This window comes from Calonectris borealis, chromosome 8 (assembly GCF_964195595.1).
Source record: "Calonectris borealis chromosome 8, bCalBor7.hap1.2, whole genome shotgun sequence".
NCBI lineage: Eukaryota > Metazoa > Chordata > Aves > Procellariiformes > Procellariidae > Calonectris > Calonectris borealis.
The window spans coordinates 30,466,937-30,483,085 of record NC_134319.1 but is presented as its reverse complement, the minus strand read 5'-3'; the positions used below and the strand labels follow the sequence as shown (position 1 = coordinate 30,483,085).

General features: G+C 38.7%; 1 protein-coding gene across 7 annotated transcripts in view; it reads right to left on the bottom strand.

The window, feature by feature from the left end:
* The window catches only part of KIFAP3 (kinesin associated protein 3), a 71,120-nt gene that overhangs the window by 9,096 nt on the left and 45,875 nt on the right, over positions 1 to 16,149 (bottom strand). For 3 of the 7 annotated variants that reach the window (XM_075156736.1, XM_075156738.1, XM_075156734.1), the window contains exons 18-19: positions 15,048 to 15,237; positions 10,644 to 10,743 (exon numbers count right to left, since the gene is read on the bottom strand). In XM_075156736.1, the coding sequence (XP_075012837.1) occupies positions 10,644 to 10,743; positions 15,048 to 15,237 (290 nt within the window). The other 4 variants (XM_075156735.1, XM_075156739.1, XM_075156737.1 and 1 more) reach the window with 4 other exon arrangements.

Here is a 16,149-nt window from a genome sequence, read left to right as displayed (position 1 = left end):
CTAGATCAACTCAGGATCTGGTCCACGTCTTCCACAGGCTTCTGACTAGCCTTCCCGTTTCCAGACAGAAGTGTTTCTTGCTTCCTGTGCTAGGTTACAGAGCAGGGTCACTGTGAAAATGTACTCTGAGATAAACAGCTGAACTGGAAATGCAAGTTTTCAGTGCCCTGTGTTGAAGTGCTCGTAGCTGAAGAATTATTCCTTTAAATATTTATACAAGCTCCTCAAGTCCAAGCACTGCCACTCGGCTCTGCGCTTCAATAAAAATGGGGCAAAAAAGTTCCCTCTTGTGCACAAATACCCAGAAAAGCCACGCCAACAGGTTACTGGCTGATAGTCGTGCTGTCTCCAGGGCTCAGCACCAAGAACCAGGCAACTCAGTGTGGATGATAATCCAGATGCTGGAGGGAAGGAGGGAGGGAGAGTCAAAAAATCTGTTCTGCTTTGACTTACAGCTGCAGCCAATAAAAGCTTTCAAAGTCTTTTCTGAAAGTTAACATTACTAGGGGATTTGCAGTGCTCACTAGAGCGCATACAGCAAATGCAGTTGGAGCATTATTACCGATGAATAAACTTTAAATATTTTTTACCACCATAGATGATTGTCCAGATTTCAACCACTTTGATATATCAACACAGGGCCCTAGTGAAATCTTGTCAAAATCTATCTCAAATCAGTGATGATTTTAGCATAAACCAAGAAGGAAGTAAATCTCAATGTCTCTTACTGCCTTCTTTCTTAGGGCTAACACTGGATATATTAGGGAACAAGCCGGATACAAATACAGATGTGGAACATTTTCTTGGAGATCTGTACCTCGAAGTAGTAGTATTATGCAAAAATTTCAACTTTAATTAAATGAACAAAAAATAAAATGTTTCCAGGCCAAAGGTTGGGCAGGGAGTCTTGAAAAAAAATAAAACTTAAGAAGCTCAAAACCCAGAAGGCAAATAAACTCTGTAAATTAGAAGTTGTTTTTGTTTGGGGTTTTTTTTTGTTTGTTTGTTTTAAAAACCACGAGATTTAAAAAATAATAAATAAGTTTTCCAGAGGGAAGAGAAAAGCATGGTTCAGTCATCATACTTGAATGGCTGAAGCTGATAAACACAGATTCTGAGAATTAAATTTCAGAATCAAAACAATTTTAACTATTTGGCAAATAAATTGATTTGATATGTTACATTAATTTTTATATTAGAGGCTTGTTCACAGCACATGTTCAGTTCAGATAATAACCATAAGAAATATCCCACTGATATGTGGGACTTCTTAAAACTACTCATTATAGGTTTACTTTTGAATCCTGTGAGCATGCTTATATGTAGTATACAAAACACCCTTCACTTTATTACAGTTTTAAATCTTTCTTCCAGGTCTGGCCTTGCAACCACTTGTCTTGATAAAATAGGTCACTTGAAAAAGGAAAGCTCAATAAAATGAATTACAAAACCAACAAGATTAAACTGATTGTGCTGTTTTTGTACAGTGCAGCTGAATTCTGCAAATATGCTGCTGGCTGTGGTTTGGCATTTAACAGCATGCGATCAGTGAGAAGGAGGAAATTTTATTCTCATTAACTGTTGCAGATTTACTGCAGTGAAAAAGGGCTATGTAACCCGAGAAGTGACAGAATGGAAAGATCAAAGCAGCAGTCTGGAAACTAAATAAACCTTCTGGCTACTTCCTGCAAGGAAAATTCACTCTGGCAATGTAAAACAGAGTCCAGTTAAAAACTACTCTCAGTTTTATGAGCTGTCACAGCAGCTTGAGTGGTTTGGACCAGTCAAGTTTAGAACATTATATTTCCTTGTTTTTGTCTCAGATACTTCTGTAAGCAGTTTTATAGTTTCTTTTTCTTTTTTTTTTTTTAAAGAGTAAAATAAAATTCTTTTCTTTTGGTTGAAATCGAGAAGGTCACAGCTAAACTCATTAAAACCAAGCAGGTCTTCATTTGCACATTCCATTCCCGTTTACTACGTTTTAATATTTTACTTTGAGATTTATAAGCAATGTACATTTGCTTTAATAACTCTTCCGCATTCTGTTCACTTATTGTTTAATATAAGTGCAAATCAGTTTACAGAGCCCAGATGGCTTGTAACCAGGGAGCCAGTCTATTCCTAGTAGCACATCTGGAGGGACTAAGAGCAGCAGACAAAACGTGGGAATTAATTAATGTTACATTTCAGAAGAGACAGACCCACGTTTGGGGGATTTTTTGGTAAGACATTCCAAAGGACTTGAGCTAACTGCTACAGCATTTTGGTATTCTTTTAAAATTCTTAATAGCCACCTAAACCATGTCGGTTAAATGAGGCCAACTGCAGGTGGAATATAGTAAAATACAAAGCAACTAAAAAAAACGTAAGAGAAGTGACTGCAAGTGAAAGAGGCCCAAGTATCCTATATTCCAAAAGAGCTGAAGTGCATTAAAACCTCACTGCTAACTCTCTTCCCAAACAGCATCTGCAACTTCCTGAAAAAACTGCACCTTTAAAATATTCCCAAGCAAGCTATTTCATCTCTTAGCATACTAGTGTAATTGTACAGAGCAATTAAACAGCTCTTACAGTAAATGAAACAAGTGCAACATGATCCTTCATGATTACAGACCACACACCTTGGAGAGGTGGTGTGGTCCGGTCACGGGGGCACTGCGAGAGCAGTCAGGAGAGCACTGCTCTACTCCAGGCTCCGGCACCCGGCTTCGGGTGAGTCACCTCGCTTCTCCTTGCCTTTGGTTCCCTGCCCGTCTTGACTATCAGCTCTCTGGGGCAAGGACTGTGCGTTGTGGACATCATGTGCCTGCTGGGGGATACAAGGAGAGCTGCTTGGAAGCTTCTCCTGATACGCCCTAAGAACAGAATAATAATAAATAATCACCCAAGCACATTAAAAAGTTGCTGTATATAGAATACTGAATATGAAGAATATTGTCCTCATCTGGATACTCCCAAATTACAGGCAGTGCTGGGCCCTAATCCTTTAGTGGTGCAGTACACACACATCTCCAAACCCCAGGAAAATCTCACTGGGTCCTGGAGAAAGATCTTCTTCCCCTTGGATAATCAGACTCCTGGTCTTCAAAACTGCTACAATAACTGTCCACATCATAACAACATAATTCGGTCAAATACATATTAGTGACACCTAAACTGGATTATAATATGATCAGGTTGCAGTATTTAATTTCTATAACCATGGCTTTGAGAAGACAGTATGAAAAAACTAATAAAGTGACAGCTAGCAGGGAATATGACCACTACCTAAAAAACCAGAGAAAGAGGTAGCTCTAGTTTAGTACTGGTGCAGAAACAAATTATTATAAACTAGACACGAAGAAATTCAAGCTCGTATTCAAAAGCTCTTAGCGATGAAGCACTCATGTTCTGGAAGCACCGCTCCTAGACTTCAGTACTGAAGGAAAACAACTATATGAATTTTGATTTAGGCCATGATCCAGGACCTGAAGAAATCAAGCGAAGTGTTTCAAATAAGCTTGTCCCAGACTGTGACCAAAACCTTCCAAAAGGCAGCAGTTTCTGCTTCCTTATTACTATCTTTTAGATGCAAGATCTTAATTCCAAGCATATGTACCACCTGAACAGGCACTGATGAACAAAAAGAAACTTACCTGCCTGTTTCACATGAATAGTCAGTAAATGCTGCATTGTCCAAATGAGAAGCATGATTTATCTCCGTTATGTCAAGCCATATAGAGCCATATCAGAAATGTAGTGAAATCCTCCTGACCATATTCAGTTTAACTTCTTTAAAACTAAACACATAGGCAGTTAGGACAACAGAATATGATAAAAAAGATATGACTCTGCTACCACTAACAACATTTTTGTGGGATTAAAAAAAAAAAAACAACAAACCAAAAAAAACCCCCTTATTTGTCTCCAGAAACTTCATTGGTTCTGGGCTTCTCTTTAAGGCCTTTTCAAATTCGTTTCAGTGGGATTTACAATTTGCTAATACTGATGTGTGATAAACTAATAAAACCTGCCTACAAGGTTATAGGCCCAATTTACTAATAAAACCTAATTCAATTCTCTTGGGAAATGCAAATTAAATAGTGTCCAAATGGTAGAAGCTGACTACAACTCTGCTGAACATATTGCAAAGGCAAAAAAGGTTTTTTTTGTTTTTGTTTTTAAAATAAAGTTTAAGTATGGAAAAGAAAAAGTAATCCACAGAACTGTAATAAATATCACTATGGTAAAATGTCTGAAAGTTGAATCGTATTATAATAATAATTTACATTCTATTAGCTTTTCTTTCCATTAATTAAAAGATTTTATATTCACTATATATCCACCTCTTAGACAGGAAAGCATTACTGCCTCTATTCAAATGATGAGGAAAGAGAGATGTGGATACTTTCAAGTCTACTGTAGCACAGACCCCACATGAGAGCATGTTTTTTACCTAGATTAATCTTTCCAGGAACCATGAAACAAAGTTTCTTCTGCCACTGATGGCTGTAAAGGGTTGCCTGAGGCAGCTCACTTCTCCTGTCTACTAATGTATTAGTTTTTCACCTTCAGAGATAGCCTGCAAGATGGCACTTAGCTGCTGAAAGGCTGGGAAGGGAACATTCAAACTTCTAAATAAACTGTGCACATTACTGAAAATACAACATGGATAAGAAATACTCCATAGCAGAGTCACCAACTCCTTCAGTCCTTTCCTCAGGAAGAAGGTTCTTTATATCAGCAATATATCCTGTAGGGTTTAGAGACTAAAGCAAGGGATGAAATCCTAACAACAATGCTTGAGAAGTACATCATGTGACTCCTTTTAGCAAATCTAATTGAAGATAGCTATAAATGTCCATGTAGGATATAAGTTACAGGTGCAACCATTTAAAAACATTTTGATAAACATTCACAAAGTGAGCATTTGCCAGCATCTGACGCAGTTCCTGTACCTGACCTGAACAGGAGCTATTCAGCTGTGACTCGTGACTGGGAGTTCACATGACACTGCCGGAGTTAACAGGAATGGGAGGCTACAGACCCAGGTCTGTCCCCCATGAAAATTCACATCTGATTTTCATCAGGGTACCCAAGCAAAAGAAACTGTGGATATGACTATTCTTGCCGTTCAATGTGGACTTCTAGCACATGCAGACATTACATGCGGGTAGCTTAGCTAGAGATAAGCTAAGTCACAGTAAGAGTCTCTCTTGTGCTCCCACCAGGACCTATGGCCGTGCATTAAGTTACTGAAGCCCACACACTGCAGTTTCCATCAACTCAAGACACAGCAGTTTGGCTATGCATGCCTGTACTTGCCAACAACAGACACAGCTTAACTGAAGTCAACGCAGAGCAGCCTGCAAGGCCCTGGCTCCATATACTTAGCTCACAAAATATCACAATGACCTGCCACAGCAAAAAAGAAGAAACGCAGCTACAGTTTTAGGCTGTAAATCCAGGCAAGAGGAAAGATGTTCCACCAAGGACAGAGACAGACAGTCACCCCATAAAACTGGTTTTGTTTGACATGCCAAACCTCACTGCTTCCTGGGAAGACGCTTCAATCAGGTCTCTGTTGAGAGATGTGAGCGCACACGCCGGGAACAGCACACACAGAGAAACGCCTTGTCTTAGTGAAAACGACGATTGTGCAATGGCAGCTCTGCCACATTTTATAACGAGGTTAAAGGATTCTGCACTGGAGAAAACTTCCTCAGGAAGAAAAAAAGTTTTGGCTAGCTCCAGCATTCCTAACTATTAATCCTTTTAAAGCTACAAACAGAGAGGATTTGGGAATTCTGATGAAGATATTAACAAAAAATTGGCTTTTGCACTTAAAGTTTGTACCATTATCTAGTTATAGCTGGGAAAGGTTAAAAAGTGGTCTCTTCCCCAAAGGGTAAGAAAAATACTGTGGATATCTCTATTGTAAGATATTTAGCCATCACGATTATGTTTATAGCTTAAGAAAGTAATTAGTCTCTAGAAGGTGATTAAAATTTGATAAATGACCATAGATTCTTGAAGATGTCTTTCAGCTGGTCTTTATCCCTTGCAGCTCAGACACTAAGCTGTCATCACATTAGCCAAAGGTGAGGGATTTTTTGTTTGCTACAATCATAAAACTTTCACTCTATATTAAGAGTTATCAGAACCAGGAGCCTTGAATACAGATTTTAATAACAGATGAAAATTTCAAATCTATGCCTAATGCCCATCTGCTTCGGAAAGACAGTAAGATGATTCAAAGCTGGTAATCTAATCACAAAAGTCTTTTCCGAGCCAATGAAAAAAACCTGGATGCAAGCTGTCAAAACAACCTCCTCAGCCATGTATTTTCTGCTGAATGGAAAACATACCTTACGATCTGTTTGCATTCTGCTCCAAACCTTTGAGGAAAACAAGAGATGCTGTTTATGTATTTTATCACCGCTTCTGTGTACATTATATTCGGAAGTAATTCTATTTATAGACATCATACACAACAGTACAACTCCACTAAGAATATAGTTCAGAAGTAAGAGCTGTAAACTAAAGCTGCAAAACACACAAGCTAGAAACAAAGCACTTCCATTTCTAACAACGCCTTGGGTCCCTAAAGTGAGGGTGGCACTATTAGAAGAATGCCAACTTTCCAGGTCTTCACTTATGTGCCGCTTCTCCTTTATGCTGACAAGTACTAGAAACAAGAATTATCCCTGCTTGCTTCAGGATGTGTCCAGAATCGCAAGCATGCAAGCACATCTACAAACTGAATTTAGGGCTAGATACTTTTACAATTTCCTTCAAAGTTGTTCTGTACTTCAGGATGCAGTAATTGATCATGCAAGGTAGTATTCTCAACTCTTGACAGTAGTCAGTACTCTTGGTTTCAAAGGAGAGTCCAAGAAACCCTGTGAAGGGAAGGCAATGTCTTTGAAAAATGCAGCCCCTAAGACACTCCGCCTAATTTGCCAGATCTATAGATGTTCTTACTGCTAACACTATTACTTCATGTTTCCCTCTTAAAAAATTATGGGGGAAAAAAACCACTATGTGCTAACCCAGTGAGTGCAGGTGCCTATAAATACCTTAACTTTTTTAAACTCCTGTTTTACTCTTGACTTCAAAAAAGGACTTCCCTACCCACCTAAGACGGTGCAGCAGGTCTAGGTATGTAGGTCCAGTGTCTCCTGGGACAGGGACTCCACAGGAGACGGTTGTGATATCCCTGCTGGGTTACAGGAAAGTCAACCACTTCATCAACTGCACATCTGGAAATGGCTGCTGCTCCAATTCCCCTGAATTTTCCTGAATGTAACATGGTGGAACTGCAATGGCAGAGGCTGCCCGGACCTCTGCTAGAACTAGCATCCTACAGCCAAGGAAGCACATGCTTTTCACTATCTGCTCAACGCAGTATAACTGGTATAACATCTGATACATGGCAGCTGGTGTGGGCTGAGCTCCCTTGCACAGGTATTATTAAATATTGCTTACAGCGAAAATCTTCAAGGCGACTTGAGCTTGGTTCCAGTCCTTGGAAACCTCTCCTCATAGATCCATTTCTTTGGCTCCAAAAAATGAGGTTGGTGATCAGAACACACTTAAGCCCCAGTAATGCACTGGGGGCACCAACACTAGTTCAGCACTAGCTCAGCTTCTCAGTGACATGCAGGCAGTAAAAAGGTGAGTCTTTCTGGCTGACTTGTTAGGCTGTCCTGGAGGCAAGGGGAAGCCCTGATCCAGTCTGAGCACATTGCAAAGATAGGAAATAACCTCAGAGAAATTAAAGCGGTAACATATCCTAAGTCCTCCTCATAGGAATGCAGGAAGGAGAAGAAAGGATTAGATTGTTCAAAGTTGAGTAGCAAGAAGTCAGCTCATGGTTGTCACCTACCTCAAATTTCGCAGGGTGGTCTTAAATGACAGAAAAGACTCCTTCAGAATTCACCCCATTGCTTAGCAAACAACTGTTTCTATTACAGAATTAAAAAGCCTAATATAAAAGGCCAAGACCAGAAGACACAGGCACAACAAATAAATGTATAATAAATAAAAAAAGCATAACAGATGAAAAGTATAACAAACCAGAAGTATGCATCTACTCATGATTAGGCCATCTCTCTTTGAACTCACAAAAAATGTTACTATTAACTGACTTGCTAGTTGTCTATGCAAATCATAACTCAGCTTTCTTTAAAAAAAGTTTCTGAAAACATATTCAAATATTAATAACAGAAAAATGAACCATTTTTATAACAAAAATCTTGATTTATTAAAAGCTGGAACTGGTTAAAAATAAATCCTTGACATAAGGTTCTTGTTAGCTTTAAACTGTAAGCATAAAAATACCCTAGAATTATGTTTTGGTATGGATGAAATGTACACTATATAACACATAAAAAGAGCCTTGACTTGCTGCTATTATTTTTAATTAGGCTCTCTAGCACGTATGGTTTTACCTTCCAACACCAATTCAAATTTGGGAAAAGGGAGGGTCTGACTCTCCAAACTCATGGGACTGGCAATTCCGTGGCTCATGCCTTGGAGCACTAATGCATTTTACATTAGCTCTAAGCATCAGGAAATCCTGGCTTCTGGCGCCAAGAAGTTCAAAACGATAATGACACACATCTGAAAACTAGGATTCGCCGTTCGACTGCCAGTATCTATTCTATCAAACAATTCAGTCCTGCTCTGTTACAAATAGGACAGAACATTTGCAACAGTCCACACTGTTTCCAATTAGACTGTGTGCCTGGACTGCACATAAATCCATGGAGCAATCATATCGAAAAAGGTCTTCCTAGAAAACCAAATTCTAATGAGAAATCTGAATTTTTACAGAGGCTATCATCAACAGGCAATTACCAAGTTTGTCGTTAGCCAAATTGCAGTTTTTCTCTTGAGGTAAGCCTCCAAAATGCCTTGAGACATTACAAGAAAATTCTACAAATACTTAATTTAACTAGGTATATACCAGATGTATTTTGCTACTCGTTTTAGTTGGAATACAATCAGATTAAAAAGCAGCTTACTAACGTAGCTCCCTGATAACGGATTGAAATTTGAGGTTGAGTGATCAACTTTTACCCAAGGACACTCAAGATTATTTTTTTTCCCAGCTGAAAGCTTTCTGGCAAAACAAGAGCATCTTGACTGGAGCTATATCTAAGTTTATTGGAAACAAAGGAGTCTGCATTCTTCACCCCACACACCTTTCCCCCCCACCTCCAGCGGGGCGTGAAGACTGCTGAGACCACATACCCATACAATGTTCTGGTTAATAGAGAAATCTGTCATCTCCTGGGTTGTGTGTTTATTTTAAAGTTAAAAATGGTAAGTCACATAGTAAGACTCCAAGAGTAGCATATAGCTCATACTTCCCTCAGTTTCTCTATCACCTGCCTGCTCTGAAACGAAGGTTGCGCATTTGGAAGTGATCAGCGCCAGTATCCCCTTCCCAAACATAGCCTCCACGCGAAGGGTTACACACTAGTCTGAACTTCATCCTTACTGAGTATAAACACTTCCTTTTTTCAAGAGGATCCACCTCTTAAGTCCTACTTTTTTTCCTGATCTGAGCATTTTAGTTACTTTAATTTGCCCTTAAAAACGTTACCACCATTTCACCCTTGCTGAGTGTTTAGCTTTCTGGTGCATCACAGGTAGAACAAACAAACAAGTGTAACCATCCACTGCCCTTTAACAATTACAAGAAGCCAAAGAAAGGGAAAAAAATCTTTTTTGCTTCAGCTGCACATACGGTGAATTACTCATATTTTACAAATGGTGACTAAAGTTTTAAGTGGTGAAAAGAATATTTTTTCTTTGGAAAGAAACAACTTCAACCACAGGGCTGGGCATGTCCACATAACATCCCATTAAAGTGAATTCTGTACCTTGACTGTAAAGTGTTTGAAATATTTCCTGCTAATGACTGCACATAATTTATGCTCTATAAAAGGCATTTCCTAAATGCTACAGGATCTATGAAGATTTCATTCTTTGAAATGAGTCTTTTCTATTTTGAACTCGTGGGAGAAGTCTACTCAGAAATTCAAACTGGAACAGCTTGCTAACATTCAGAGAAGGAGAGGTCACTGACCAGAGGGGGAATTCAGAGAAACATCTCCCAAAAGTCAAGCCAACATCTTTTGCTCATCTAGCAAATTTTCAAAGTAAGTACCATCAGTAATCTAACTGAGAATACCTTGGGAAGACTTAGGTTAAGGGACAAAAAAACCCAAACAAACAAAAAAAAATAAACCCACAGAAATAGTTTTGGCAGCTGAGAAACTTGTTTTTAACAATTTGAGAATATTAGAAACAAAAGTCTTTTAGGTAATCAGCATCTCAAGCCTCTCTAGATATTTCCCAACAACAATGTCTGAGTAGTATTTGAATAATTGTCGTAATATGTAGTTAGTTGTGTGTTCTAGTTTTACTTTTCTATTCTACAGCTTTTGAAAAGCTATGATGTATTACAACACGTATGTTAATATGTTAAAAGACACATGTAATTCAGGAGACAGATTAGAACTGCTTTTTCAGTGTAAACCACTCCCACTGCTATGAGGGCAAAAACTATTGACCACCACCAACGAAGCTCTATAAAGAAACTTGAATAGCCGTTATTGGATTATGTTCATTCTTTACAAACAGCAATTTACCTGCTAGAGAAGGGATGCTGCCCAACGAGGTCTCCATTCTGAAGATGGTAATCGCTGAAGAAATCCGGGCTCACCGCTCCATCGGGGGCTATTAGGCCATCTATAAAAACAAGACAGACACAGTGACTGTACGAAGGAGCATGGCTTCAGGGCAAGTGGGCTACACAACCTGTGCTGGTTTGTCTCAGGAATTCATTAGCAACTTGCAGTTGGGAGGAATGTCAAGCAACAATAATACTGAAAAACAGCAACTTCAATTACAAAAAGCCTTACTGGGACTCCAAGTAGCTCAGCCTACTACCCTGAAAAAAGCTGTACCTAAGAAATATTCTTTTACCCCTTCCTCCTCAGGCCTGTAAAGGTTGTATCAAGACCCATCTTGTCTGCCCTGCCATGAAAGTGAGCCCAGAGAAAAAGTAATGAGAAGGGTCAAACATTAATCTGGGCCAGCAGCATAAAAGTAGAAAAGCAGCAAAGGTTTTAATTGGCCAGACTCTACCCTTCACCACTGTATCTCTTAAAACTGGTTAAGAAAAACAGGTAAGCCACCTCAAACCTATTTCTTTCATCTCCCCCATATTTTAATGTCTTCTAGCTATATCCTGAAAGGGTGGTCTTTTTACATGATATCCTCTCAAGAACACAGCTTACAGTTTTCTTTTGCTTCCTTTATATTAAAACTCTGGCATATGAAGATGCAGGCATTTGTAAAGCCAGTAGTATTCCTTAAAGGCTTCACAGTCTCTGCTTGCTTTATAAGGAAGAGAAGAAAATCAGGGGCTAACATTTTCCCTCTGTTACATCAGTGTAAATCCAGAGTGTCTTTGAAGTAAAGTCAGTGAACTGACCCCAGCTGAATGAGAGCCCAGCTTAACTCTTTCCTGTTCCCATTCACAAAACACATTTCTTGTTAATATTAAGGGCACAGATCTTACTTGGTAATTAGTATTAGGCTCTAATCAGATAAAACAAGCTATTTCATTAAAACAGACCCTACATCAGTTTGTCTCCATTACTGTACGAAAATAATCTTGGACTTGCAGTGCAGAAAGCATCCCAATAAAAACAGGGCAGAAACAGGTACATTCAGACTGATACTTTAATAGTTTAACAGAGGAGAGAGAGATTACTAATGACTAGGAAGTTACAAATGCCATTCCACTTTAAAGAAAGAGAGATAAGATCCAGGGAGTCTCAGGCCACTTAACTTAACCTCTGTGGTTTCAAAACTACTAAAACTGCCTGTGCAGGAAGCAGTGGAAAGTTACTTACAGACACAAGGGCTTAGAGATGACGACTCAGGCATTCAAACAAATCTCCCTGTGCTTTATGAATTTACCTGATGTTTTTTGAAGATAATATAGTGACAAATGATAAAAGGAATAGAATTGACACATCTAGATTTCTAACAGACATTTGATGAGGTGCTATAGAGATTCATTTAGAAGATAATGCCTCATGGGAAAGTGACTGAATACAACACAACAGATTGTAAATGAAAAATGCTAGCCATGATCAGACTACACTTTAGCAGCATAAGATAGCTGTACATGGCTATATTCTAATTGTATACATGTGTATACAGTATGTGAAAGAGTATTACTTGACAAGCAAGTAATCTGGCACAGATCGATATTGCTGTCTTTCAGCATTTTCAGCAAGACATGAGTGCTCTGTGATATCACATGGAGGTAAAATAACCAAAGAAAAGGAAGGAAAGTTGAAATGGCTATTATTAACACTTGTGCCAAGTTTTCCCATCTCACCACTTATTCTGTATTTTTCACAGAAAAGAAGTGAGGGGAACATGAGCATTTTATACCTGCAGCGCTTCAGATCAAAACCGATCAATTTAAGTGACTATGTATTTTAAACAGTCAGGTTTGGTTAAAACTTATTTGAAAGCAGAGAGATTTAAAAATAGCATCTATCCTTATATTAATAAAGCAAGCACTACATTTTAACTCTGAAGCTAGAGCTACCACTACTTAAAGTGTCTTCAATCAAGAGTGCTAACATTCAAACCATAACGCTCAGAGTTACAGCTCGCATGAATTTATAGGAAAATGAAAGCACATGGATAGCATCAGCTGCATATAATATGATTACACAGTTAAAGGACATCTGTTGTTATGTACATTTCAACATAAATTAGGGTTACATACTTTCAGAGCAAGAGAGACACCGAGCTCATGAAGGTAACTTCAGAGATTCTATCAAGTTTTTCACGTAGGTTTAAATTACCATGCAAGAGAGATGTTGATGGATCATCTCAATAAGGAACTCATCTTGCCATCAGTGAACTCAAGAACTATTACGGCTGAGGGGGAACTTGTACTGAGTGTCAGCCATCAGTGCAGGTCATTTCTAAAATTATCAAATTGAAATACAAGCATTTAATTTCTGACTGCACAAAGCTTTGTAATTTTGTTATTTTTTGACTAGGTAATGCTCTGTCCTTCAGAAACACAAATGGCTACTCCAATTGGTACAATAATCCGTAGCCAATATTATGTCCCCTCTGGCCACATCTCAAAAGTATAAATCTAGCAGACTTCAGAAGCACACCATTACTAGCACTTGTCAGAAGGAACCTGAGAAGTGAATCTGTATTTTGAATATAATCACCTACTCTTATACCTTTAAAAACAAAAGCACTTTTCAAACATCTGCAGAACATATCATTGGAAATCTGCCTCTCCTTCCCGGTCAAATATCAATTCCAACACAAAAATCTTTGTTCAAATAACAAAGCCTGTAACATAAATGATTAAAAGCCAGGAAATTCGGTGTTACTGGTGCCACTCCATCTCTAGCTCACATTATGGGGAAAAGAAATGGCTCTATGAAATAAGGAAAGGTTATTATTAAGACCTATAAAGGGGAGACTACATGCCAGGCATGCTGGCACATCTTTAACTTAGGAAGCCCAAAGAAGACTTGCTGTAATAAAAGACCCCGGTACCATACAACACGGCTCACACTGCTAACCTTGTAGGTCTGGTTGAGCAAGATAAAGCTGCAGGATTCAAAAGGGAAAAACATACCACTAAAAAGGCAAGTTGCTATGGCTGACATATGTCATCAAAAGTAGAAGAAAAAGAATCCTTAAGTTCTGACATCCTTTGAGAATAATTTTTGAAATGCTACTGAGATCTTGCACAACTATTTTCTCACAGCAACTACAAGTAAAGCTTATGGGTTTAGTGGTTTTGTTTTTCTTATTACTATTCCTGCAAATTCATCCACAGTTATAGAGTTTTGTGACTCATGCTTCATAGCAAAGGACTGGACACTTATGTGGAAAATAAAAAACCACAGACTCAAACCCAGCAATTAAAAAAAAAATTCATGCGCACACAGTCATCCAGAAGTTTGAAAAGGATATAAAACCACAAGTTTGAAAGCATAAGCCAACTCCTAGTTATGAAAAGTTATGAAGACATATATCCAGTGGGCAAATTATTTCATGATTGTCTCCTGCAGAGTTTTTTGAACCTTCCTCTGAAACAGCTGGCAATGTTGGACGAGATACATGAGTGTCTTAATCCAGTACGGCAACTTCTATTTTCTTAGTACCTACAAAATCTTTACGGAAGGAGAGAGACAGAGCAGATTCCACTTGAGATCCCCCAGAACTGTGCCATTATGCACTACTAATAGGATTAAGCAAAATGAGAACTGTCTTTTTTCTTTAGAATATGTATTAGGGTTAATCTCAAATAAGAACATGACTCTTCTTAAGAATAATTCTGGGGTTTTTTTAACTAACTTGTTCAAATTGTCAAGTAATAAAACTCTCTCATACAGTATTTACCGAAGAGATTCACACACTTCCCTAGATATACGACAGCAAAAAACATACAAACAGATTAGCTGAAAGTCATGGAACAATTGCCTCTGCTAAGGAACCTACAAGTTTGATGTGGCTCAACTGAAGTCTTTCATTAAGATCTGCAATAAAAATTCCATTACAGAACTAACACGAGGCAGAACAAAATTCAGCATCAAATCCCATAGCTGTGAATTTTAACAGGGGTGAGAAAAGGTTTGTGTTTGCAAAGCAAACAAGCTATGGACATAAGAAATAGGTGTAAAAACAAGGCTGGCCCGCCTTTATTCAAATCAGTCATCATGGTCCATTAGCTCACTGAGATAGTCTACTCATATTTCTGAAGACCTGTAACACTTCATAAGATCATCAGTACTCAATCCATCACTAACATCCTAACAAGGTCAAGCCATCCCTGGCTAGCATGCATCAGTGCTGCTCCCAGTGACACAGAAGGGTGACCGTCCCACTGGTTTGAGTCAGCAGATTCTCTCTACAGCCCCAAGTCAAGCTCCCGTTCCAAACGCAGAGGTAGCAATCCCAGTCCTGAATACTAATATATGCTGCCTTACCTGCATTGTAGTAGAGGTCAGGTCTTTCCAGAATATCCCCTTCATGGATGTAGGGCTCAATGCGATCATCACCATACAGATACTGCTCACTGTCATCCATCTGCCGACTCTCCACCATCTCCAGCCACTGAGAGTTGTGCCATCGAAATTTCTCGCTCTGGATTTTTTTAGCCCATTCCTCATCATATTCCTGTTAAAAATCACCACACAATATTTTAGGATGAGGTATAGACAAAGCTGTTTGGTTTAACAGGAAATGGCAGAGGAATTTAATGTCAGTGAAAGATGTAAGTTTCAAGGCTCAGTGACTTAAATCCTCTATTCAGTTTGTAGAGTACTTTGAGCAAACAAGGGAACGATTTTGCAAGTGCCAGGCATTATTCTGGTTTTGTACATGCAGCAGTACAATCTTCCCTTCATGGTTTGTAACTTTACACCATCCAGAAAAAATTCCTGCTTTGAGCAGGGAAGTTCCATCATCACAGTCTCCTCATCTGGTTTATTAAGAAGAGCCAATTACTGCCAATTTTCAGGGGGAGTTCAGTAATTAATTACTAACACTAGCCAAATACCCTGTACACCCTCATTAGATGAGCATTCACTAGGACAACTAGTTACTAGAAAATACAACAAAAAAGGTTGTGATAAAACCAATAAATCTGTATTTTGTTTCACGAGCTCCAATAAGACAGGATTTAATTTTCAACTTCTTCTCAAATTTTGTAATAGCTTTCTATGTTTAATATTGAATAACCACAAAAATGGTACACGACATTTGTAATAAAGAGGACATGGGAATCTAAGATACAAAACTAAAATCTGAGAGTCACTTCTCCAGAAAGCTGAGGAAAACAGGATATAGGTTCCAGCCACTATGGAAATAAAATGTAGGCATGAAATTTCAATCTGGATTACAGCCTAATTGCACTCAAGTGATGGGATATTCAATATAAAGGAGCATCAGAAGGAAGTGACATAGCCTACAGTCACTGCAATCAGCTGTTTAGAAGGCTCTTCTACACAGATCAGACTACGTGGGCTGATGATTACCACTGAGGGAATACAGACCTGCGGATAATACTCAGTTTCTCAATATTACTCA